At 49.6% G+C, this 25,619-nt stretch overlaps 1 protein-coding gene across 5 annotated transcripts in view; it reads right to left on the bottom strand.

The window, feature by feature from the left end:
• Positions 1 to 24,901, bottom strand: part of LOC140399896 (uncharacterized) — a 141,843-nt gene extending 116,942 nt beyond the window's left edge. Inside the window, exons 1-2 of one of the 5 annotated variants that reach the window (XR_011937920.1) lie at positions 24,406 to 24,890; positions 4,895 to 5,073 (exon numbers count right to left, since the gene is read on the bottom strand). Coding sequence is in view for 3 of the 5 variants with exons in the window: in XM_072489378.1 (XP_072345479.1) it covers positions 4,895 to 5,073; positions 24,406 to 24,681 (455 nt within the window). In the remaining 2 variants the exon portion in view is untranslated. Of the gene's footprint in view, positions 1 to 4,894; positions 5,074 to 24,405 lie in introns of all 5 variants that reach the window. The other 4 variants (XM_072489384.1, XM_072489378.1, XM_072489395.1 and 1 more) reach the window with 4 other exon arrangements.
• Between the last annotated feature and the right edge of the window lie 718 nt (positions 24,902 to 25,619).

Below are 25,619 nucleotides of genomic sequence, written 5' to 3'. Positions count from 1 at the left end.
TCTCTCCACCAGGAGGGGAAGTCCAGCCTGGAGAACTTCTGGCCAATCAGATTATTTTAGAAGCTTTTAAGCCATCTAACCCTCACCCCTCAACCCACCCATCCTGTGCTCCCTCTATGTTAACCCATGCCCCCTGCCCATCCTTGAGTCCCACCCACACTCCATAGCTCTTTCATGCCAACTCATGTTCTCCACCCACCCCAATCCCGCTCATATGCCCCCATGGCCTCTCATACTCTCATGCCACCTGCATAGCCATTCACTCACATTCACTCAATATCTACCATGGGCAGACCTCAGGAACCATACAGCTCTCCCTTTTAAACATTTGATCATGAAAAGAATTCCACTTTATGAACTCCAATTAGAGCATTTAAATTTCAAGTTTTGAATCTCATAAAAATAAACTTCTATTTAGCTCACATCAAAGACAGCTGATCCTTGAATAACCTCTTTATACACTCAATCAAACTGTGAACTCAGAACCCCCTGCTGAGATAATCAGATTTCGAAATTCAGCTGAGCATTCTTAATGACATAATAGTAGCCCTCGGAAAATTGATGAAAAGCTCTATTGAAACAGCACAAATAGATTTTTTTTTTTTAACAGACATCAGATGACCTGCCAATCAAAGCAGCCCAGCATTCAATAATTATTTTTTTTAATTCTCAGTGACAGCTTAAGCCAGTTCTTTCTCCAAGTTTAAAGAGCAGGGATTTTGAAAAAGTTCAAATCATGACACTTAAACAGACCTTATCCATCCTTCAAGTGTGTTTACATCTTCTCTATCAATTTGTAACTCCCACACTCCGGTTGAGGTACTGGGAACAGCCAAAATATGACCGTTTGAACTCAGCACTAAGTTCAAATGGCTGAGTTGGGGTTTTCCAACTGTGTGAATTATACATCGCCCTCTACCCCCTGCTGGCAAAAATGGAATCTGTTAGAAATAGGGCTGGGACTTATGCATCAGGGTCTTGTCCATCATTTTTAAAGGTCCAGCCCTCATTGAAAATCTGGCTATGGGTTTTGTAAAGCTGTCTTCATTCCAAATTTTGGTATCATTTAAAACTGCAGTTGTTCAAACTTTAAGTTAATTAAAGCATGACACTAAAAAATATTTTTAAATTCCAATACTTAAGCAGTATGCATGTCATTGCAGTTATTCACTTTTGGCATGACTATTGTTGTACTCGTTAAAGTGAAGAATTCAGAGGAAATGGTTATCAAGTTGATAAGACTATTAACAAAGTATACAAGGTCGCAGACATTATAAAACAAGTAAGAAGTCTTACAACCCCAGGTTAAAGTCCAACAGCTTTGTTTCAAACACTAGCTTTTGGAGCACTGCTGCTTCCTCAGGTGAATGAAGAGGTGTGTTCCAGAAACATATATATAGACAATTCAAAGATGCAAGACAATGCTTTGAATGCGAGCATTTGCAGGTAATTAAGTCTTTACAGATCCAGAGATTGGGGTAACCCCAGGTTAAAGAGGTGTGAATTGTCCCAAGCCAGGACAGTTGGTAGGATTTCGCAAGCCCAGGCCAGATGGGATGAATGTAATGCGACATGAATCCAAGGTCCCGGTTGAGGCCGTACTCATGTGTGCAGAACTTGGCTATAAGTTTCTGCTCGGCGATTTTGCGTTGTCGCACGTCCTGAAGGCCGCCTTGGAGAACGGTTACCCGGAGATCAGAGGCTGAATGCCCTCGACTGCTGAAGTGTTCCCCGACTGGAAGGGAACATTCCTGCCTGGCGATTGTCGCGTGATGTCCGTTCATCCGTTGTCGCAGTGTCTGCATGGTCTCGCCAATGTACCACGTTTCGAGACATCCTTTCCTGCAGCGTATGAGGTAGACAACGTTGGCCGAGTCGCACGAGTAAGTACCGAGTACCTGGTGGGTGGTTTTCTCACCTGTAATGGTGGTACTCATGTCGATGATCTGGCACGTCTTGCAGAGATTTCCATGGCAGGGTTGTGTGGTGTCGAGGTCGCTGTTCTGAAGGCTGGGTAGTTTGCTGCAAACAATGGTTTGTTTGAGATTGCGCGGTTGTTTGAAGGCAAGTAGTGGGGGTGTGGGGATGACCTTGGTAAGATGTTCATCTTCATCGATAACGTGTTGAAGGTTGCGAAGAAGATGAAGTAGTTTCTCCACTCGCGGGAAGGACTGGACGATGAAGGGTACTTTGTCGGTTGTGTCCTGTGTTTGTCTTCTGAGGAGGGCGGTGCGGATTTTTGCTGTGGCGCATTGGAACTGTCGATCAATGAGTCGAGCGCCATATCCCGTTCGTTCGGGAAAGGATGTCCCGAAGTGTGGTACATTGGTGAGACCATGCAGACGCTGCGACAATGGATGAACGGACATCGCGCGACAATCGCCAGGCAGGAATGTTCCCTTCCAGTTGGGGAACACTTCAGCAGTCAAGGGCATTCAGCCTCTGATCTCCGGGTAGGCATTCTCCAAGGCGGCCTTCAGGACGCGCAACAACGCAAAATCGCCGAGCAGAGACTTATAGCCAAGTTCCGCACACATGAGTACGGCTCAACCGGGACCTTGGATTCATGTCGCATTACGTTCATCCCCCACCATCTGGCCTGGACTGGCGAAATCCTACCAACTGTCCTGGCTTGAGACAATTCACACCTCTTTAACCTGGGATTACCCCAATCTCTGGATCTGTAAAGACTTAATTACCTGCAAATGCTCGCATTCAAAGCATTGTCTTGTATCTTTGACTTAGTCTATATATATGTTTCTGGAACATACCTCTTCATTCACCTGAGGAAGCAGCAGTGCTCCAAAAGCTAGTGTTTGAAACAAAGCTGTTGGACTTTAACCTGGGGTTGTAAGACTTCTTACTTGTTTTATAATGTCTGCGACCTTGTATACTTTGTTAATAGTCTTATCAACTTGGCAACCATTTCCTCTGAATTCTTCACTTTAATGAGTACAATAGTCATTCACCTGAGGAAGGAGCAGTGCTCCGAAAGCTTGTGTTTGAAACAATCCTGTTGGACTTTAACCTGGTGTTGTAAGACTTCTTAATGTGCTCACCCCAGTTCAACACCGGCATCTCCACATCATTATAAATCAAGGCATCGAAATTGATTTTAACACTATACAAATGATGGGTTTTGACTGAGTTAAAATTGTGCCCACAGAGTACAAAAGCAAGGATGTTATGCTAAATTAATCAACAGTTAGGCCTCAGTTAAAGTACTGTGCTCAATTCTGGTCACCACATTTTAGAAAGAATGTCAAGATTTTGGAGAGAATTCAGAGGGAAGAGAGTCTTCAGTTTTATGGAGATACTAGAGAAGCTGGATTGTTCCGCTAAAAGCAGAGATGTTCAAATGGAGATTTAATAGAATTGTTCAAAATTATGAAGGGTTTTGATTAAGTAAAGAGAAATGTTCCATTGCCAGAGGATCTGTAACCAAAGGACATAGATTTAACGTAGGTTTATGACTAACTGAGATTAACCTTTCAAATAGCCAGCATGGCTGCATAGGTCTTCTGTGCTGTATAATTCTATAACTTTCCATTTTGGGCACTGTCAACATGAATCAAATCAGGTTTTGCACCCTGTGAAGTGCTCATGTCAGTCAGTTCCAGCAACAGTTGCAGATCTCTCTCCACTTCATTCTTTTCTAACGCTAACCATTATTTTGCTTCTCTATTTATGCCAATAAGTGCAGTTTTGTGACAGTTATTGGCCTTTAAATCTATACCCATTCGGAATTGAACTGAGACTGCACAAACTCTTTTTGTGCAAGACACCCAAGCAAATTAGTGGCCAGAATTTATACTCTGGTCCCGATAATGTAGGCTAAAGTCTCACCCAATCTCCTGCAGTCTGTATTTTTTAGTCCAAATTCACGGGATTACATCTACAGAGAGCTTTTGTTATTTGTAATGTTGCTCTGTTTCTCTGGTTCTAAATATGGCGGTCAATATGGTCGCCTTCCTTAATCCTAATTTAGATTGCTTTAGAGTCGCCAGGTATCTTTCGATACCGCCACAAGGTTCAAACCCGAATACTGATCAAAAAGCCAATACACCAGTTAGTTAGTTCAAAGTCAATCCTATTTGTGTACACACACAGTAAAATCTACACATACACAAAGTACTACAAACTAAACTATCTCTAACGCTAAAGCCTATACTTAGCTTCGGGTGCCCGCCCACTCAGTCAGAGGAACAATGGCCGTTGTTCGGATCTGAGATTGTTGGGTTTGAAGGTACACAGGAGAACAGCTAAGGTCGTCCATCTGGTAGCGTGCGTTGACCTTGGACTTACTTGCTTCTGGTGCAGCTGGTGGACGGGTCTCTCCGCTTTGAGAGCCGAGTCCAAGAGAGCGATTCTCTCTCGGGGGTTTCTTCTTATACCCGGAGGGGCTTCGCGCGCTTTTGGGCGGGCCTTAAACTTGGCCCCAATTAATTGGGCCGTATCTTGATCACTGGTATTGATCTTGACCAATAAAGGGGTGGGTGCCCTGATGGCTGGGCATGTCCTAGGTGGCAGCTGGCTTGGCTTTGTTTACGCTTTCGGTTTGGGGAACTGGCGCCGGGGTGTCTGGAGCTAGATTGGTTGCTCGAGTGTCTTTCCTTTGTTCCCGGAGATGGGCCATCAATATGTTAATTGACCTACAGTTTCAGTCTTGTTTGGGAGCTGCCTTCTCAATACGCACACAGGTTCTGTGCCTGCTTGCTTTCTTAACATTGTCCATAGTGCCCTACATTAATTGCAAGCATCCATTTTGTATTCTGGAAGTGGCCATCCCAGATGGCTACATCACAAACAATAGATACACAACTTCATGTTTAAACATGATTTTAACTCACATTCAGAATGTAACATTAAAACAAATAAATAAGTTTTAATTTACCACAGAATGTCAGTGTTTGTAAATTCCCTCCAAGATCTGCTACAGCACGCTATCTTGAAAAGATCCTCCGCAGACACAAATGAAAATATTCTTTCTACCAGCTCTTGTGGAAGGATTAATACAAAATCAATGGATAACAAGGGGCAGAGTTCGGTGTAGATCATTTTTAGCTGGGGCAGCTGGAAAATAAACATAAGCAGGTAATCAGACTTGTACTAAAAAGAACTATGATATGAATATGTATTTAAAGACACTGTTAAAATAATTTCTATAATGAAAGGAAAATCTCAAATTCATATAGCCCCTTACCACATCTGAAAGCATTTCACAACCAAAGAATTACATTTTTTATTGAACAGATACAATAACTAATTTGGATACAGCAAGATTTCAAGAAAAACAACTGTGATAAATGACCACTATTTTTTAAAGAGTGCTGAGGGACCTTTTACATCCACCTGAAAAGTGAGACAAAACCTCGGTTGAACATGTGGCCAGTGAATAGCAACAAAATAATACTCCCTCCGCATTAAATGTGTCACCCTAGGTTTTGAGTCTCAGTGAATAATCCTCTATCTCAGAACCAAGAATGCCAATCATTAAATCAAGCTGGCATTCACCCGAGCTTTAGACAGCAACTAAACCTCACGGATTCACAGAATGACAACAGCAGAGAAATGAAAATCACTTATTGTCACAAGTAGGCTTCAATGAAGTTACTGTGAAAAGCCCCTAGTCGCCACATTCCGGCGCCTGTTCGGGGAGGCTGTTATGGGAATTGAACCGTGCTGCTGGCCTGCCTTGGTCTGCTTTCAAAGCTAGCGATTTAGCACAGTCGAGCATTATCCCTCTCATTTTTGTCTTTGCAGGAAAAGCAAGCACATAAGGTCTGCAAGAGGGCCCAGACACACTATCACTACAATGGAAGAGGGAACCATGGCAAAATGGGGTCATCAGCAAAATAGAAGTCGGGAAATAGATTAAACATCGCAATTCATACGTTAAGGGTGTGTATTGTACTCCATTCTGTCCAAAAGCATGCTGAAGACGGAGCTGCATTGGGAGGCATCAGCGAGCAGAGGTATCCATTCTGCAAGGCATGGTGTCCTCTTGTGTTTCCAAATTTGATGGGACCATCTGTTCTAGAAGCCCAAAACCCGTCTGTATGGCAACTAGTCCTTGGAGTCGGCCTTCCCTCAGACTGTCAGTCCCCTCGGGAGTTCCTACCTTCACCTGCTGTACCGGAGCATGTGAGTGGTGCGCACCAGATAGTGTCCCAGGAGCCACTTCACTAAAGTGCCCAACCGAGGTGAGTGTCTCTGGGATGGTAGAATGTGTTGGAGAAGCTGTGACGGGAAGACAGTGCCTTCCCAGACTTGAACTCCGGAATGTCTCAGGATATGAGTCGAGGGCTCCCTTCCTTGTCGGCCTCATCTTCGTCGCTGGTTGACACGTGAGGTTCATGTTGTGGCTGGGTCAGGGGACATGAGAAGGGCCCGCGCAGAGGGCAGCACGGTGTCGCAGTGGCTAGCATTGTTGCCTCACGGCGCCGAGGTCCACAGTTCGATACCAGCTCTGGGTCACTGTCCTTGTTTGCACATTCTCCCCATATTTGCGTGGCTTTCGCTCCCACAATCCAAAGATGAGCAGGGTAGGTGGATTGGCCATGCTAAATTGCCCCTTAATTGGAAAAATTGAATAGGGTACTCTAAATTTATTTTTAAAAAGAAGGGCCCGCGCCAACACCAGCAGCTTCTGCAAGACACAAGTCAAGAGGCATCATTACATCGTGGCCCGGGGTGGAGTGGGGGGGTGTGGGGAGAGGGTGTACGGGTGGTGGTGGTAGAGGATGTGTGTAGGGGTGTGAGTGGGGAGGTGTGGAGGTGGTGGTGGGGAGGGGTGTGAGACACGTGCCATAAGGAACCACAGCTCAACAGAGTCTCACTTCCTTGCCTGTGCTGACCACCACCCCGGCAACTGGCCTTTCCTCAGGCCCTCCGACCATGTCCAGTGCCGTCTGTTCTGCTGCGGTGAGGGGCCGCAGTTCCAGCGGTCTGCCTCCAGTGTTCTCCTGCTCCTGTGGGAAGTGAAGTGTGTATATGCTGCTGCAACTTGTCAGCCTCCTAAGTGTCAATCGCTGTGGTGAACGTATTGCAGTAACCATTCACCATGTATATAACTGTATCACGTAAAGAGGCCGGCATTCTGGCCTTTGCGTCCCTAGTAGCCCGGCGAAGCCCCCCAGCCTGGAGGCCTGGATAAATGATATGGCTGGGTTCATAAAGTTGGAGAGGATTAAGTTTGCCTTGATAGGGTCTGCGCAGGGGTTCTACAGGCAGTGGCAACTGTTCCTAGACTACCTCGCGGAGCGTTAGAGGAAGGTCGGTCAGCAGCAGCAGCAACCTTGGGGGGGGGGAAGACACGTCCTGGGGGGGGGGACTGCCTGGGAGGGTGGATGAGCAAGAGATAACATGAAGGGTTGGGGAAACTGGCACGTACGGGTGAGGGCCAGTAAAGCTGTGTAAATATATCATTTTGCCATGTATATATCTTGCTCTGCGCGATTTCTCATTTTTTATGTTACGAGGGGGGGGGTTATTGTTTGTAAGGGAGAAAAATTGTGTTAAAAAACTTTAATAAACATTTTTTTTTAAAACTGTATCACGTTGTTGCCCATGTGGGCTCCACCTATGGACCATTGTAAGGTATTACCTGTAATGTATCATGTTGGTGCCTTGTGGGCCTCACCCCTGGCTCCACCCCTTGAGGGGAGGTATAAAGAGCAGTAGCCCTGTAGGCGGCTCTCACTAGCAGACCAGTCGCAGGCAGGCACTGTTCTAGTTGATTAATGCCACAGTTTACTTCTACTCTTGGTTTCGCGGGAATTGATGGTCGCATCAATTTAATCAACTACAACACCACAATGGAATCGGCCCTCAAACCTGACCGACTGGAATTCAACCCGCAGGCCGTGGAGGCCAAAGGGATTTTTTCGCACTGGCTCCGCTGTTTCAAGGCCTACCTCGCCGCCTCCTCCTCGCCCTCTGTCTCCAACGATCAGAAGCTGAGCCTCCTCCACACCCGGGTGAGCCATCGAATCTCTGTGCAACTCGAGGAAGCCTCCATTTACGCAGACGCCCTCGCGATGCTACAGCGCCTCTACGTAAGGCCCGTGAATGAGGTATACGCGAGGCATATCCACACTACTCACCGCCAACGCCCCGGGGAATCGCTGGAAGAGTACCTACACGACCTCAAAGTCCTTGCGCGAAGTTGCAACTACCAGGCCGTTACAACCACTCAACAGATGGACATCGCCGTCCGGGACGCCTCCGTGGCTGGAGTCAGGTCCAACTACATGAGACAGCGCCTACTCGAGAAAGGTGCCCTAGACCTGGAAGAGACGGTAAAGTTAGCCTCCTCTCTAGAAGTAGCGTTCCAAAGCCTCTACGCGTTCCCATCTGATCATGCGACCCCATCGTGGACCCCCGACCAAAGAGTACCCAAGGCCTCTGCCGCACGGCTGCCCGCCCACCATGAGGGGCTACCCTGCTATTTCTGCGGCCAGCATCAGCACCCCAGGCAGCGCTGCCCGGCCCGGAACGCGAACTACAACGACTGCGGAAGAAAAGGACATTTCGCTAAGGTTTGCCTGGCCAGGTCCAAACCCGCAAAATCGCAGATCCCACAGTGTAGCAGCTTGCCTGCCGGCTCTGCCCCCCCTCGGACGCGTCATCGGCCTTGTGTTGTCCGTGGGGGCAGCCATCTTCCAGCCCGCACAACGTGGGCGACTCACGGGAGCCGCCATCTTGGCCAGCCTCGCCCACGTGGCCCGCCACGTTCGACTCATGGGGGCCGCCATCTTGGACGCCATCTTCCTCACCGCCCGACAGGTGCGACAGACGGGGGCCGCCATCTGCAACGCCGCCCGACACGTGCAACCGACGGGGACAGCCATCTTGGGACCACCCCAGCACCTCCGATTATGTCGGCTACCCGCAACTCAGCGCGGTCACCCTTGACCAGTCGCGACCCAAACACCTCCGGAGCTCCATGATGACCGTCCGGGTAAATGGACACAAAACACCCTGCCTGTTCGACTCCGGGAGCACGGAGAGCTTCATTCATCCAGACATGGTAAGACGCTGCTCGCTCCCAAAACTTCCCGGCACATCAAACCATCTACCTCACTTCTGGGTCGCACTTGGTGCAGATCCGGAGGTGCACCACCGCAACCCTCGCAATACAGGGCGCCCAGTACGCCAATTTTAAGTTATATATACTCCCCCGACCTCTGCGCTCTTCTCTTGTTGGGACTGGACTTCCAGTGTAACCTCAGGAGCCTAACTCTGAAGTTCGGCGGGCCCCTACCCCCACTCACCGTATGTAGCCTCGCGACCCTAAATGTCGACCCTCCCCCGCTCTTCGCAAATCTCACCGCCGATTGTAAACCAGTCGCCACCAGAAGCAGGCGGTACAGCATCCAGGATAGTACTTTTATCAAGTGACTCTTGCGGGAGGGAATCATCGAGGCCAGCAATAGCCCCTGGAGAGCTCAGGTGGTGGTCGTCAGGATCGGGGAAAAGAACCGGATGGTTGTAGATTTAGCCAAATCATAAACCGGTACATGCACCTCGATGGGTACCCCTTCCCCGGATCGCAGACATGATTAACCAGATTGCACACTACCGGGTGTTCTCCACGGTGGATCTGAAGTCTGCGTTCCACCAGCTCCCAATCCGCCCGGGGGACCGCCACTACACGGCCTTTGAGGCAGACGCCCGCCTCTTCCACTTCCTCCGGGTCCCCTTCGGCGTCACAAACGGGGTCTCGGTCTTCCAAAGAACGATGGACCGAATGGTGGACCAGTACGGGCTGCGGGCTACATTTCCGTACTTGGACAGCGTCACCATCTGCGACCATGATCAGCAGGACCACGATGCCAACCTCCAGAGATTTCTCCAAACCGCCCAAACCCTTAACCTCACTTATAACAAGGAGAAATGCGTTTTCCGCACAACCAGACTAGCCATCCTCGGCTACGTCGTGGAAAACGGGGTTCTAGGACCGACCCTGACAGTATGCGCCCCCTCCTGCAACCCCCCCTTCCCCACTGTCCCAAGGCCCTGAAAAGGTGCCTCGGGTTCTTTTCCTATTACGCCCAGTGGGTCCCCAACTATGCGGACAAAGCCCGCCCACTAATCAAGGCCACCATCTTCCCACTGGTGGCTGAGGCCCGCCAGGCTTCAGCTGCATCAAGGAGGATATCGCCAAAGCCGCGATGCACGCGGTGGATGAGTCTGTCCCCTTCCAGGTGAAGAGCGACACATCAGAGTTCGCCCTCGCCGCTACCCTCAACCAGGCAGGCGCCTCCGAAATTCGACACTCCTCTGTCGAAAAAGAAGCCCAAGCCATCGTGGAAGCCATGCGGCACTGGAGGCACTACCTTGCTGGTAGGAGGTTTACCCTAGTCACCGACCAACAATCGGTAGCCTTCATGTTTGATAATATGCAGCGGGGCAAGATCAAGAATGATAAGATTTTGAGGTGGAGGATCAAACTCTACCTATAATTACGATATAGTATATCGTCCTGGGAAGCTCAACGAGCCCCCAGATGCCCTGTCCCGCGGCACATGCGCCAGCGCGCAAGTTGACCGACTACGGGATATCCACTATGACCTCTGCCACCCGGGGGTCACCCGGCTTCTCCACTACATCAAGGCCCCCAACCTGTCCTATTCCACTGAGGAGGTCAGAGCCATGACCAGGGACTGCCCGATCTGCGTGGAGTGCAACACGCACTTCTATCGACCGGATAAGGCCCACCTGGTAAAGGCATCCCGACCCTTTGAGCGCCTCAGTATCGATTTCAAAGGGCCCCTCCCCTCCACCAACAACACAATATTCTTCAACATCATTGACAAATTCTTCCGCTTCCCCTTTGCAATCACTTGCCCCGACATGACTGCGGCCACAGTCATTAAAGCCCTACATAGTGTCTTCACCCTGTTTGGTTTCCCCACGTACGTTCACAATGACCGGGGCTCGTCGTTCATGTGCGGCGAACTGCATCAGTACCTGCTCGGTAAGGGCATCGCCTCGAGCAGGACTACCAGTTATAACCCCCGGGGAAACGGGCAGGTGGAGAGGGAGAACGCGACGGTCTGGAAGACCGTCCTCCTGGCCCTACGGTCTAGGAATCTCCCAGTTCCCCACTGGAGGTCCTCCCCGACGCACTCCACTCTATTAGGTCCCTCCTTTGCACGGCCACAAACGAGACCCCTCATGACCGCCTGTTTGTTTTCCCCAGGAAATCCACCTCCGGGGCCTCGCTTCCGTCCTGGATGAAGACACCGGGGCCCGTCCTGCTCTGCAAACATGTCAGGAGCCATAAGTCCGACCCCCTGGTCAAGAGGGTCCAGCTCCTACACACCAACCCCCAGTACGCATACATAGAACACCCCGACGGCCGGCAGGATACGGTTTCCCTCCGGGACCTGGCACCCGCAGGTTCCACCACCACCCCAACTTACCCCGCGAAACCTACGCTGACCAACGCCCCCCACCCTACATGGCACCAGCACCCACTCTCGCTCTCCATTCCCCCTCCAGAAGACATGCTCCTGGAGTCCATGTCTGTGCCCGCACCGACAACTTCACTACCCATGCCCGTGTTAGACGTTTTAGTTGCTGTGATATGAAGAGTCCAAAGTTCTGTTCCTTTTTCACAAACACACATTTATTTCATTCCAACAGCCTTTGCACAAAACTCTAACTATACATTACCTGACAGAGGCCACCTGAAGCCCCTTTACATATCAGTGTCATTTAATGGATACTTAACATAAATGAGACAACTAATTGCAATGTCTCTTAACCCATTACTTAACAGTCTCCCCTTCCTTGGAGAAAAAAAATAATTAGGTGAAAACAAAATTTCAAGAAACTCAAAAACACACATGATTTCCCCCCTCTTTTTTTTGGACGAGAAAGAAAAAAAACAGTCACAGAAACAAGCGCCCTTCATTAACAATATCCCAAAGTTTCTGTGAATTCGCCCCTCTTCTCATAAAACAGTCTGACAGTTGATAGCTCCTGTCGACCCATTTAATTTTTGTTATTTCCCCTCTGTCCAACATCTGCTTCAAACTTGCGATGTCTATCCGTAACCTCTTTTCATTGACACTTTTTGTAGAGTGCACATTTTCCCACAGGGATTTATTGTCAATGTGACAGTCAATAGGTGTATTACCCAAATCCCCAAATTTCTGTCAATATCATACTTATATAAAAAGCCATATCCACCGCCCCTACAAGGCTTAACGTTCTTTCCTCAAACCAGAGATTACAATAGCTTCAAAATCACTAGTCCCACCCCACAAAAAATCATCGACATGCATCATAAAATGCCAGAAAGATTTCCTTTATAGTGCCAGTAAAACATTGCAGGATCTGCTTTCAACTGGCAACAGCCTAACTTTAACAAACTGACCTTACTGAAAAATACCAGACTCCAGATGCATCATTTAATCCATATACACATTTGTTCAACTTCCAGAGTAACCCTTCTGTGTTAGCTGCTTCTTTAGGAGGACGGAGAAAAATGTCTCTCTGGAGCTGATGCCCCTGCAAAAAGGCAGCTTTTATATCTATAGATTTGCATTCCCATGCCTTTGTGGCTAATAGAGCCAAGAAGATCTTTAAAATAACCTTTTTTGCTGTAGGTGAATCTACCCTTAAATCCTGATCTTCTAAGTTTTCTTCAAATCCCCTTGCCACAAGCCTTGCCTTTGCCTTATAAGTTCCATCCGGAAGAACCTTTTCCGTACAAATCCATTTGTGGGATAGAGCTTTTTGTCCCCTATCCGGTACTTCCGTGTATACCCCAAATTCACTCCAACTATGCAATTCTTGCTGTTTAGCTTCTTTAATAACTTTTTCATCTAATTTATTTGAAGCCACCAAAATCTCACCTGCATGTGGGCTTCTACTCCAATTAGTATTTGTTGTCTTACTCATGTTCCGAGATCTTGACAAACTACGTCCCCTCTCCTGCCTGGTATCTCGTTCTGTATTGATACTGCTTGATCTTTCCCTTCTGCTGTGGGATGTCCTTTCAATAGTTCTCGACCTTTTCCTGCGGACCTGTTCACTATCCGATGTACTATCTGAACTGGCACTGCGTTTCTGTGCCCTCCATTTTTGAACTTCGTTTTCCCAATCCATTGTCTTGACTCCTTCCCCTGAATGCTGTACATTCAACCAATGTTTATACTTTCCAGTGGCCTTCCCTGCTCTACTAATAACAGTTGCATCCTTCCATTGACTAGACCCTTCAGGCAAGTATGTCACTTTTGTACCAACTTTTGGCAGTTGCCCTTTCGGAAAAATGGCCTGTTCTAATTCATCAGAAGTGTTGTGTTCCTCCACAGAAACCCTGTCTATATCAGTTAATTGGTCCTCATAGTTCTGTAACACATGCGTACCAGATGACTCTGGTTCCTCGTCATGTCTGTCTGCTCTGTCTAAATTTGAAAATTTGTAATCTGTATCCATTATCCTTGATGAATGTACCCTAACAGTTTGATTACCATGTTGCAAAATAATTGTTTTGTCATCTATGCCTATGATCTTCCCTGGGCCTTTCCATTCGTTAGAATTGTCTCTCTTATAGTATACCATGCCTCCTTGCTGAAAAACGGCATCTGATGGCCGTACGTTATGTCTTAAAGCTCTGAGAATTCTTTCAGAGACTTCTGCTTCCAAAAAAGCTTTTCTACTGCTATGTAATGCATTTAAATGTTCAGCAAAACCAGAGCTAATTGTAGTCCCCTCCCAAGCTGGAGGCTGGTCATCCAAAATGGACGGAATTTTAGGATTTCTACCAAACACTAATTGATAAGGACTATAGCCCCCAACCATCTGCAATGAATTCTTTGCATGTACTGCCCATGCTAAAGCTGAATTTAGCCTGCAATTTGGTTGATCTGCCAACATTTTCCGAAGCATGTCATCGATGACAGCACAATTTATTTCACAGGCACCATTACTAAATGGGCTTTCTGCAGCCATATTCACAACTCTGATATTCATGTTTTCACACATATCCCTAAACTCATCATTAGCAAATTCTCCCCCATTGTCCGTAAGGAATTTTGCCGGTGGACCCATTCCTGTCCCTATCCATTTTTCCATGATTTGATCCAGAATTGTTCTCTTTTCTTTACTTCGTACAATCGTGGATTGACTAAATCTGATTGCTAAATCTACAAAATGCAAAATATATTATTTGCTTTATCCCAGATCTTAAGGTCCATGGCCACAATGTCGTTAAAAACCCTGGGCAAGACTTCCGGTTGCGGCGATGCGGAGCTAAGCCGCACATTTCGGCAGCTCCCGCGAGAACGGACTTTTGGGCTCTCCGGAGGAGCCCCAACGGAAATTTTTTGACCAAATCCCGTGTGGGAAGGTGAAGTAAGGTCCCCCTTCCGTCGTGTATGGAGGGGACTAGAAGTGGAGCGACGGAAAAAGAGGCTTTGGAGCAGCAGCAGAAACGAGGGGGAAAAAAGATGGCGGAGGGCAGAGATCGAGCAGCATGGGGGCCGGACCAGCAGGAGTTTCTCAGCCGCTGCCTGGAGGAGCTTAAAAAGGAGGTGCTGGCGCCAATGCTGTTGGCGATCGAGGGGCTGAAGGCGACCCAGAAGGCCCAGGCGGTAGAGCTCCGAGAGGTGAAGGACAAAACTAACAAGACCGAGGACGAGATCTTGGGCCTGGCGGTGAAGATGGAGGCGCACGAGGCGCTGCACAAGTGGTGGGCCGAGAGATTCGAGGTCCTGGAGAACAGGTCGCGGAGGAAGAATCTCCGGATTCTGGGTCTCCCCGAAGGAGTGGAGGGGGCTGATGCCGGGCCGGATGTGAGCACGATGCTCCATTCGCTGATGGGTGCGGAGGCCACTCCGAGCACCCTGGAGCTAGAAGGGGCTCACCGGGTCCTGGCGAGGAGACCCAAGGCTGGCGAGCCGCCAAGGGCGATAGTGGCGAGGTTCCATCGTTTCGTGGACAGAGAGAGTGTCCTGAGATGGGCCAGGAAGGAGCGGAGCAGTAGATGGGAGAATGCGGTGATCCGAGTCTACCAGGACTGGAGCGCGGAGGTGGCAAAGAGGAGAGCTGGCTTCAACCGGACCAAGGCGGTGCTGCATAAAAAAAGGGTGAGATTCGGAATGCTGCAGCCAGCGCGACTGTGGGTCACGTATCAGGACCGACACCACTATTTCGAAACGCCAGAAGAGGCTTGGACCTTTATCCAAACGGAAAAATTGGACTTGAACTGAGGGATTGTGGTTGTGGGGGAGATGTTGACTGTATACAGGGTTGTAAATATGGGTAAAGAATGTTTCACGGGTGGGGCAATGGATGGGGATGGGGGAAGAGTTTTTGATGGGGGGGACAGTGAGGAATGTGGGCGTCACTGCTGGAGGGAGGTGAGACTCGGGGATGGGGGAATTGGGATAAGGCCGCAACAGGAGCTGCGCCACAGGGGACGAGGCTGGCTCAGGAAAGCGCGGGCTTTTTCCCGCATTAGGGAGGGGGGGGGGGGGGGAATGGAGGAGCGCAAGGAGGAGGAGGGATTTCCACACGGGGGGGGGGGGGGGGGGGTCAACGGGAAGGCAGGTGGGAAGGCGGGGTCAGCAGGAGTCAGCTGACTTACGGAAGTATTATGGGGGGAGCAAAAGAGCTAGATTTGGATCTAGCGGGGAGGGGGGGGGAAACAATCGGGTTGCTGCTGCATTGACCGAGGGGGAACTGAAAATGGAAGAGGTGGTCGGGGCGGGGGTTCCCCGTCTGGAGGGTGCGGGAGATGCGGGCACGGGACTGGCCTAAAATAGGAGATGGCTCGTCGTCGTCAGGGGGGGGGTAGCCCCCCAATGCGGCTGATCATGTGGAATGTGAGAGGCCTAAATGGGCCGGTTAAGAGGGCCCGAGTGTTCGCGCACTTAAAGGGACTGAAGGCAGACATGGTCATGCTTCAGGAGACACATCTGAAGGTGGCAGATCAGGTCAGGTTAAGGAAGGGATGGGTAGGACAGGTGTTCCTTTCGGGGCTGGATGCGAAGAATAGAGGGGTGGCAATACTGTTAGGGAAGCGGGTGTCGTTTGAGGCCAAGAACATAGTAGCGGACAATGGAGGCCGATACGTGATGGTGAGCGGTAGGTTGCAGGGGATGGGGGTGGTATTGGTAAATGTATACGCCCCGAATTGGGACGATGCTGGATTCATGAAACGGATGTTGGGGCGTATTCCGGACTTGGAGGTAGGAAGCTTGATAATGGTTGGGGATTTCAACACGGTGTTGGACCCAGCACTGGATCGCTCCAGATCTAGGACCGGAAAGAGGCTGGCTGCGGCCAAGGTGCTCAGGGGGTTTATGGATCAGATGGGGGGAGTAGATCTGTGGAGATTTGCCAGGCCTTTGGCCAGAGAATTTTATTTTTTCTCCCATGTACACAAGGCCTACTCCCGGATAGATCTTTTTGTTCTGGGCAGGGCATTGATCCCGAAAGTGGAGGGAACGGAGTATTCGGCCATAGCCATTTCGGACCACGCCCCGCACTAGGTGGAACTAGAGCTGGGGGAGGAGAGGGACCAACGCCCGCTGTGGCGGTTGGATGTGGGACTGCTGGCAGACGAGGAAGTGTGCGGGAGGGTCGGGGGTGTATCGAAAGGTATCTGGAGGCCAACGACAACGGGGAGGTGCAGGTGGGAGTAGTATGGGAGGTGTTGCTCTTTTTAGCCTTAGTTTATTAGCTCTGATTATGTCACCTTTGCTCACGAGTCGCCAGGTATCTTTCTGATACCGCCACGTGGTTCAAGCTCAAATTATGATTAATAAGTCAGCACACCGCTTAGTAAGATTAAAATAAACGGTCATTTATTATATACAACAATTAATGCTTACACAATAATCCTACTATCTATATCGAAACCTACCACTACTGGCCAATACTTAACTTTAGGAAGGGCCCACCAGGTCAGGGAAACAAATGGCTTATCGAATTAGATTGGGCCTGCGGGATTCAAAAGGCTGACACGGGTCGATGGCTAGGAATCTCTATCTGGTAGCGATCGCTGGAGTCAAACTTACGGTTCTTTGCTGAAGGTTCTTGCGAAGGCTGCGAGCAGGTGAAGAAGGGAGAGAGAGAGAGATCTGAACTTGGCCCCTCACTTTATAGGGCCCAGGGGCTTCCCGCCTCTCAGGGCGGCCCTTGACCCTGAGTCCCAAGTGATTGGACTTGTTCCTAATCACTGGGTTCGATATGTCCAATAACGGGGCGATTCCTCGATCGGGGGGTGGTCATTCACCTGTCTTTGTTTCGGCCACTGCAGGCGCCGACAGGTCTGGCCTGGCATTCAATTGCTAATATGTTGCAATTGTTCCCGGGGATAGCCGATTAAACTGCAGATGTCTGGGTTGATGTGCTGCTAATAGTCTTGAGTATCGATCTGGGCCAACTTCCCCAGAGCCGAATACGCTATTCTGTCTGCAGCTGTCCGTTTGTGTCCTGTTGGCTGCTTTTCCCATCAGCCTTTTCGGTTAGCCATTTTACATCGGGTTTTGGCCAAATAAATAGGGGATCAGCCATTTTAGGTGGCTACAGAGGCGCTGAAGACAGTCGTCAGGGGAGAGTTTATCTCCATCAGGGCTCATAGGGAGAAGAGAGAGGGCAGGGAAAGGGAGAGGTTAGTGGGGGAGATTTTAAGAGTAGACAGGAGATATGCCGAGGCCCCTGATGAGGGACTACTCAGGGAGAGGCGAAGGCACAGGGGGCGATGTATGAGCATGGGGAGAAGGCGAGCTGGATGCTGGCACATCAGCTCCGTAAGAGGATGGCGGCGAGGGAAATAGGTGGAGTCAAGGATGGAAGAGGAACTACGGTGTGGAGTGCGGTGAATGTGAATGAGGCATTCAAGGCCTTCTACGAGGAGCTGTATAGGTCCCAGCCCCCAGGGGGAAAAGAGGGGATGCGACGATTCTTGGACCAACTGAGGTTCCCGAGGGTGGAGGAGCAGGAGGTGGCTGGTTTGGGGGCGCCAATTGGGGTGGAGGAGCTGGTTAAAGGACTGGGGAGCATACAGGCAGGGAAGGCCCCGGGACCGGATGGGTTCCCGGTGAAGTTCTATCGGAAGTATGTAGACCTGTTAGCCCCGTTGCTGGTAAGGACTTTCAATAAGGCAAGCGAGGGGGGGACCCTGCCCCCCACAACGTCGGAGGCGACGATCTCTTTGATCCTGAAGCGGGATAAGGACCCACTGCAATGCGGGTCGTATAGGCCGATCTCGCTCCTCAACCTAGATGCTAAGTTGCTGGCAAAAGTGTCGGCTACGAGGATTGAGGACTGTGTCCCAGGGGTGATTCACGAGGACCAGACGGGATTTGTAAAGGGCAGGCAGCTAAATACCAATGTGCGGAGGCTCCTAAATGTGATTATGATGCCATCGGCGGAGGGAGAGGCGGAGATAGTGGCAGATATGGACGCGGAGAAGGCCTTTGACCGAGTAGAGTGGGAGTATCTCTGGGAAGTGTTGTGGCGGTTTTGGTTCGGGGGAGGGTTTATTAGCTGGGTTAAGCTCCTATATAGAGCCCCGGTGGCGAGTGTGGTTACGAATCGGCGGAGGTCGGAGTACTTCCAGCTGTATCGTGGGACGAGGCAGGGGTGCCCCCTGTCCCCCCTGTTGTTTGCATTAGCAATTGAACCGGAGCATCGAGTGTCGCTGTATGCAGACGACCTGTTGCTGTATGTGGCGGACCCAGTGGAGGGGATGGTGGAGGTCATGCAGATCCTAAGGGAGTTTGGGGACTTCTCGGGCTACAAGCTCAATGTAGGGAAGAGTGAGCTCTTTGTGGTGCATCCGGGGGATCAGGGAAGAGGGATAGACGACCTACCGTTGAGGAGGGCGGAAAGGAGCTTTCGATACTTGGGGATCCAGGTAGCTAGGAGCTGGGGGGCCCTGCACAAACTTAATTTGAAGTGGCTGGTGGTGCAGATGGAGGAGGACTTTAAACGGTGGGACATGTTGCCACTCTCGCTAGCGGGCAGTCGATTAAAATGGTGGTCCTCCCGAGGTTTCTTTTTGTATTCCAATGCCTTCCAATTGTGATCACCAAGGCCTTTTTTAAGAGGGTAGGCAGGAGCATTATGGGTTTTGTGTGGGCGAGTAAGACCCCGAGGGTAAGGAGGGGGTTCCTGGAGCGTAGTAGAGATAGAGGAGGGCTGGCGTTGCCAAATCTGGGTGGCTACTACTGGGCAGCCAACGTGGCGATGATCCGTAAGTGGGTGATGGAGGGAGAGGGGGCGGCATGGAAGAGGTTGGAGATGGCGTCCTGCAAAGGAACGAGCCTGGGGGCGCTGGTGACGGCACCGCTGCCGCTCTTGCCGACAAGGTACACCACGAGGCGGGTGGTGGCGGCAACGCAAAGTATCTGGGGGCAGTGGAGACGGCACAGGGGTGCGATGGGAGCCTCGGTGTGGTCCCCGATCAGAGATAACCATCGGTTTGTCCCAGGAAGGATGGACGGGGGGTTTCAGAGCTGGCATCGGCCAGGGATTTGAAGAATGGGGGACCTGTTCAACGATGGGACGTTTGCGAGCTTAGGGGCGCTGGAGGAGAAATTTGGACTACCCCCGGGAAATGCCTTCAGGTACATGAAAGTGAGGGCGTTTGTGAGGCGGCAGGCGAGGGAATTCCCGCTGCTCCCGGCACAGGGGATTCAAGACAGGGTGATTTCGGGCGTATGGGTCGGAGACGGCAAGGTGTCGGCGATATACCAGGAGATGAAAGAAGAGGGGGAGGCTTTGGTAGAGGAGCTGAAGGGTAAATGGGAAGAGGAGCTGGGGGAGGAGATTGTGGAGGGTCTGTGGGCTGATGCCCTAAGTAGGGTTAATTCCTCTTCCTCATGTGCCAGGCTTAGCCTGATACAATTTAAGGTTGTTCACAGAGTGCATATGATGGGGGCGAGGCTGAGTAGGTTCTTTGGGTTGGAGGACAGATGCGGGAGGTGCTCAGGAAGCCCGGCGAACCATGCCCATATGTTTTGGTCGTGTCCGGCACTGGATGGGTTCTGGAGGGGAGTTGCGAGAACTATATCTAAGGTGGTGAAAGTCCAGGTCAAGCCAAGTTGGGGGCTAGCATTATTTGGAGTAGCGGACGAGCCGGGAGTGCAGGAGGCGAAAGAGGCCGGCATTCTGGCCTTTCCGTCCCTGGTAGCCCGGCGAAGGATCTTCTTAGTGTGGAAAGATGCAAAGCCCCCCAGTGTGGAAGCCTGGATAAATGATATGGCAGGGTTTATCAAGTTGGAGAGGATAAAGTTTGCCCTGAGAGGGTCTGTGCAGGGGTTCTCCAGGTGGTGGCAACCGTTCCTAGACTATCTCGCGGAGCGTTAGATGGAGTTCGGTAGACAGCAGCAGCAATCCAGGATGGGTGAGGGAGTGGGGGGGGACATCTCTTTTTTTGGGGGGGGAAAGAGGGAGGGACGGGGAAGGTTTTTTTTTCGGGAGTCATCTGAGCAAGAAAATACACGAATGATCCGGAAAACTGATATGTACGGGAGGAATCCAATGTACAATGTTCTGTATCATATTGATTTGCCATGTTTATGTCTTGCTATGCGAGTTTTATTTTCTTTTTGTTACGGGGGGTGGGTTGTTTGTATGGTTGAAAATTTTGTTTAAAAAGTCTCAATAAACATATTTTAAAATTTTTTTAAAATTCCTGGCCAAAGGTAGGGTTACTATCGGTCGTGCTGGTGTCCTTCTGTACTTCCTACAAACTTCACAGCGGTCACGAACCTTTTCTATCAGTTTAGTATAGTCGTCATCCCTTACCCCTGCATCCTTTAATAAATTTTTCAGCCACCGAGGAGACGGATGTGCAAATTGCCTATGCAGTTTTAATACCACAAGCTTTTTATCAGCTAAAGTCCCATTTTCAACTGCCATTAACACATCCTTAACCACTCTACTTGAAATATTATTTGTCAATAATGGAATACAATAGTGTCCCGACTGTGTAAATTGTAAGTCCACCGTCTTTCCAAAAACTGTTGCCTTATCCTGTTCCATATCCAGTTTCATGTGTGCTTTCTTCATCGACGGTCTGCTCAGAAGCAAAGGTATCTCACTTGATGCAACATCTGTGCTAATGAAATGATTCACTCCGGCAATATTGCAAGGGATCACCACTCTTTTCAGCGACTTCAGAGTATTATCATCCCCAAACCTGAAACTTGTGGACCTTTCAAATTCCTTAACCTTGTTACGATTTTCAGCATTCAAAGAGTCCAGGTAACATTTTAACCAGTCAATTCCACACACAGTAGATGTGCAGCCACTGTCCAATACAGCACAGTTGAAGGATTCTGCAACCAACACCCTCATTACCGGCGTAAAACTGCCTGTCAATAGGACAATGCCTTCTTTCTGGTCACTATCTTTTTCCTCTTCTGACTCTTCCGTGTCATGTGTCGCTTCAAACACTCTATCATAACGAGTTGGACAGTTGAAAGTATAATGGTATTGAGTCACATCGAAAACATCGATTTATCATGCCCCGTGCATTTCTGGGATTCATCTTCCTATTGTAGGTTCTAACTGGGTTTCTGTCTTCATAATTTCCTTGTCTCGGTCTCCTTCTATAGACTTGAGCCCTGTTCGTAGCCATACGATTTCGCCATCCTGTTAGTAGTGTATCTTCCATATTCTGCCTTATTGCAGGCTGACCTATTTGGGTCATCAGAGCCATCGGAATCGAATGTTTCCCCAGAAACTTTGGTAAAGCTTTTGTCATCTTTTCGAATAAGGTATCCTTATCAGTAAACTGCACTCATGTCAAAACCAGGAGCCTATCCATGTTGCTCACTCGAGCACAGTCAAGTAATTTAAAGGCCAACACAGACTGTGGAAATTCCAGATTGTGTTTCTGCAGCCTTTTATATAGTCTGCCAAATTCCATTATATAGTCTTCCATGGAGATATCCTCCATTTTCCAGAACTTATCAAAATCCAACCATGCTTCATACGCACTTAACAAGTCATCTTTCTTATAAATCTTATCCATATAATGTAATAAAGTCTCCAGACCTTCTTCTGAGTCTAACTCTTCCAATTCCAGCTCAGAAAGCACTTTGTTTCGGATTTTACTGCCATATGGTAAAGAAAGAGCCAATGCCACACCTTGTTTTCTCTTTCCCAAAGCAGTTACCTTAGTCCACATAACTACTGCACTTCTCCATTGGTCGTACGATTCCCTTTCAGAAAATAAGGGAGGATAGTCACATCCAGCCATCTTTATCCTCGGTTCAGCCATATATCCCTTTTTTTTTTTCTCACTCACTCCTTGGTTTGATCTGGAAAAGTTGTATCGTTCAACCCTTCACATTTACACAGCAACCATTCTCTGCTGCCAATTGTTAGATGTTTTAGTTGCTGTGATATGAAGAGTCTAAATTTCTGTTCCTTTTTCACAAACACGCATTTATTTCATTCCAACAGCCTTTGCACAAAACTCTAATTATACATCACCTGACAGAGGCCACCTGAAGCCCCTTTACATATCAGTGTCAATTAATGGATACTTAACATAAATGAGACAACTAATTGCAATGTCTCTTAACCCATTACTTAACAGCCCGCACGGATGAGTTCGCCATCCAGGCCAGCTGCGATACCAGAGCTTCGCCAATCACAGCGCACGATCCGTGCGCCGGACAGGCTGAACTTTTAACAGGGGGTGAATGTGGTGAACGTATTGCAGTAACCATTCACCATGTATATAACTGTATCACGCTGTCACCCATGTGGGCTCCACCTATGGACCATTGTAAGGTATTATCTGTAATGTATAATGTTGGTGCCTTGTGGGCTCTGCCCCTGGCTCCACCCCTTGAGGGGAGGTATAAAGAGCAGTAGCCCTGTAGGCGGCTCTCACTAGCAGACCAGTCGCAGGCAGGCACTGATCTAGTTGATTAAAGCCACAGTTTACTTCTACTCTTGGTTTCACGTGAATTGATGGTTGCATCAATCGCGAACCGGGCGAATCCAGCACCGTTTCTCATTGGAATCTATTGTGTTCCACATGGCACCAGTGCTAGAGCCTATTAATTGGTCCAGGTGTTGCCAGTTTTGCTGTCATCGAAGTCCGCTGGTCCTGCCCCGGCGTCAACACTTAGTCTCAGGAACGGAGAATCCAGCTGCTCTATTTTTGACATCTGGAATTTTTTTTTAAAAGTTTTTGCTATTCGACATGTGCTGCATATTACACTTACAGCTGTGTGGAGCAGTGTGGGTTCCCTCCTTTTGCAAAATGGTTTCTCTATTAGGCAAGTGACAAACACTTCCACAAACCAGCTGCTAAAGAAATGTGCCAGACCCTCTCCTGAGCCACCAGCACACAATAGGAATTACACCTCCCCCCACCGCCACCCGGCTCCACCAATTGTAATTGTACACCTCCAGCTCGTCCCCTCAAATAAATGGCAAGGCTCACAATCAAGCCTCATTAACTCACACATTATTCTATTCTCACATGATTATTCATAGAGTTTCATCGAATTTACAGTGCAGAAGGAGGCAGCCATTCAGCCCATCGAGTCTGCAGCAGCTCTTGGGAAGAGCACCCTACCCAAGGTCAACACCTCCACCCTATCCCCACACCCAGTAACCCCACCCAACACTAAGGGCAATTTTGGACACTAAGGGCAATTTATCATGGTCAATCCACCTAACCTGCACATCTTTGGACTGTGGGAGGAAACCGGAGCACCCAGAGGAAACCCACGCACACATGGGGAGGATGTGCAGACTCCGCACTGACAGTGACCCAAGCCGGAATCGAACCTGGGACCCTGTAGCTGTGAAGCAATTGTGCTATCCACAATGCTACCGTGCTGCCTCGGATCCCACGCCCATTTTCCTCACTCCCCCATATAGTAAGCGCTATAGCGCCAGCCTATTAGCAGTTTTCTCCGAGGCGAACTGCAGGGAGACATGCATTGCTGTTAGCGGGGCTGCTGCCACCCAGCCAGGCGCAGACCAGCTGCAGGAACTCATTCCCAGGGGATGAAACGTTTAAGTCAACTCTGAACGTCTAGCTCCGCCTCCAGTAGAGACAAATTGAATTCCAAAAACTCACACACTGGCATCGGGTGTTAACCATTTATATCGCAAACGGCTGACGTACAGAATCCCCAGAGGAAAGTTAATTCGTGCTCAAAAAGGGTGCTGCTGCCGGCGATGATAGAGACGCACCCGTGAATAATCTTCCATGCTTCAATTGTACATTTAAAATTTAGGATGATTGTGCCATGTTTCGGGTAGAAAACCGAAAACTACCAGCAATAGATATCACTGACCCTTCCACCAGGTAACAGTGAACAACAAACAGCCTGATGGTATTTGTCTGAATTATTACTCCGGGAAAGGAAGGCGGGTTGGGATGAGGGCAGGACATTTTACCTGGCACACACGGAGCAAACGCGACAACACTTGGTCCTGTTCCTTCACCTCGAGGGAGACGAATGCAGAGCAGATCAGGTCCATCTTTTCCTCCAACGGCGACGGCTCCATCTCCGGCTTTTTGTTACGGCTGCCAGTCGCCGGAGTTGCTCCCAAGGCCGTGCGGGCCCCCGGCAGCGGACGCCAGGCCGGTAACCATAGCAACCGGCGGGGCGGCGCCAACCTGCCGGGAAGGGGGGGAGGGGGCTGCATGTCACTCAGCCAATTCCGAACCATCAGCCACTGAACCAATTGTCGGCGCTGACAATCGCCGGAGTGCGTTTAAAATAAAGGAGGGCCCTCACCCTCCCGGGTTGGACCGATCACACCCATATTAAAATGTGACTGATGTGTGGTGAGCCACATATGGCTGTTGTATATATTATTGTATTTACTCACTGTTACTGTTGTGTTGATGTTGTTGGCTCCGCCTGTGGCTCCGCCCCTCTGAGAAGGTATATAACCCATTGATCCGGGACAGCCTCTCAGTGCGGGAGGAGCTACTGGTGGGCGTATTCTAGCCGATTAAAACCACAGTTCTTGTTAACTACCGTTTCGACTGGATTGATTGGTATCAATTTAGTCAGCTAGATTTTTTTAACATGGAAGCTGTTTTAAAACCAGAACGCCTTGATCTTGACCCGCAGGCGCCAGAGGCTACGGCAATATTTGAGCATTGGCTCAATTGCTTTGCGGCCTACCTCAGCTCCTTCGCCCCCGAGGTCTCCCCGGAAATTAAACAGCGTCTCCTCAACGCCCAAGTGAGCCACAGGATTTTACAGCTCGTCAGAGGCACGGCCTCATACACGGAGGTAGTGGAGCTGCTCAAACGACAGTTCGTGAGGCCGGTGAACGAGATACTCAGCGCCAGGGTGAGTCACTGGCTGAATACCCACGTGAACTGAGAGTACTCGTCCGCAGTTGTAACTGCAGGACTGTCACAGCGGTCGAGCACGCGGAGCTGATGGTCCGGGACACCTATGTGGCAGGTGTCCGGTCCAGCTACATCCGGCAGCGGCTTCTAGACAAGGGGGCCTTCGACCTCGAGGAGACCGTGAAGCTGGCTACCTCACTGGAAGTGACCTTCCAGAGCCCAAATACCTTCCCGTCCGACCACGCGGCATCCTCGGGGACGTCGGAGGCGCAGCCATCCCCCGATCCAGGTGTGCCTCATT

This window comes from Scyliorhinus torazame, chromosome 2 (assembly GCF_047496885.1).
Source record: "Scyliorhinus torazame isolate Kashiwa2021f chromosome 2, sScyTor2.1, whole genome shotgun sequence".
In the NCBI taxonomy this organism is placed as follows: Eukaryota; Metazoa; Chordata; class Chondrichthyes; order Carcharhiniformes; family Scyliorhinidae; genus Scyliorhinus; species Scyliorhinus torazame.
This window is presented reverse-complemented; position numbering and strand designations above follow the sequence as displayed.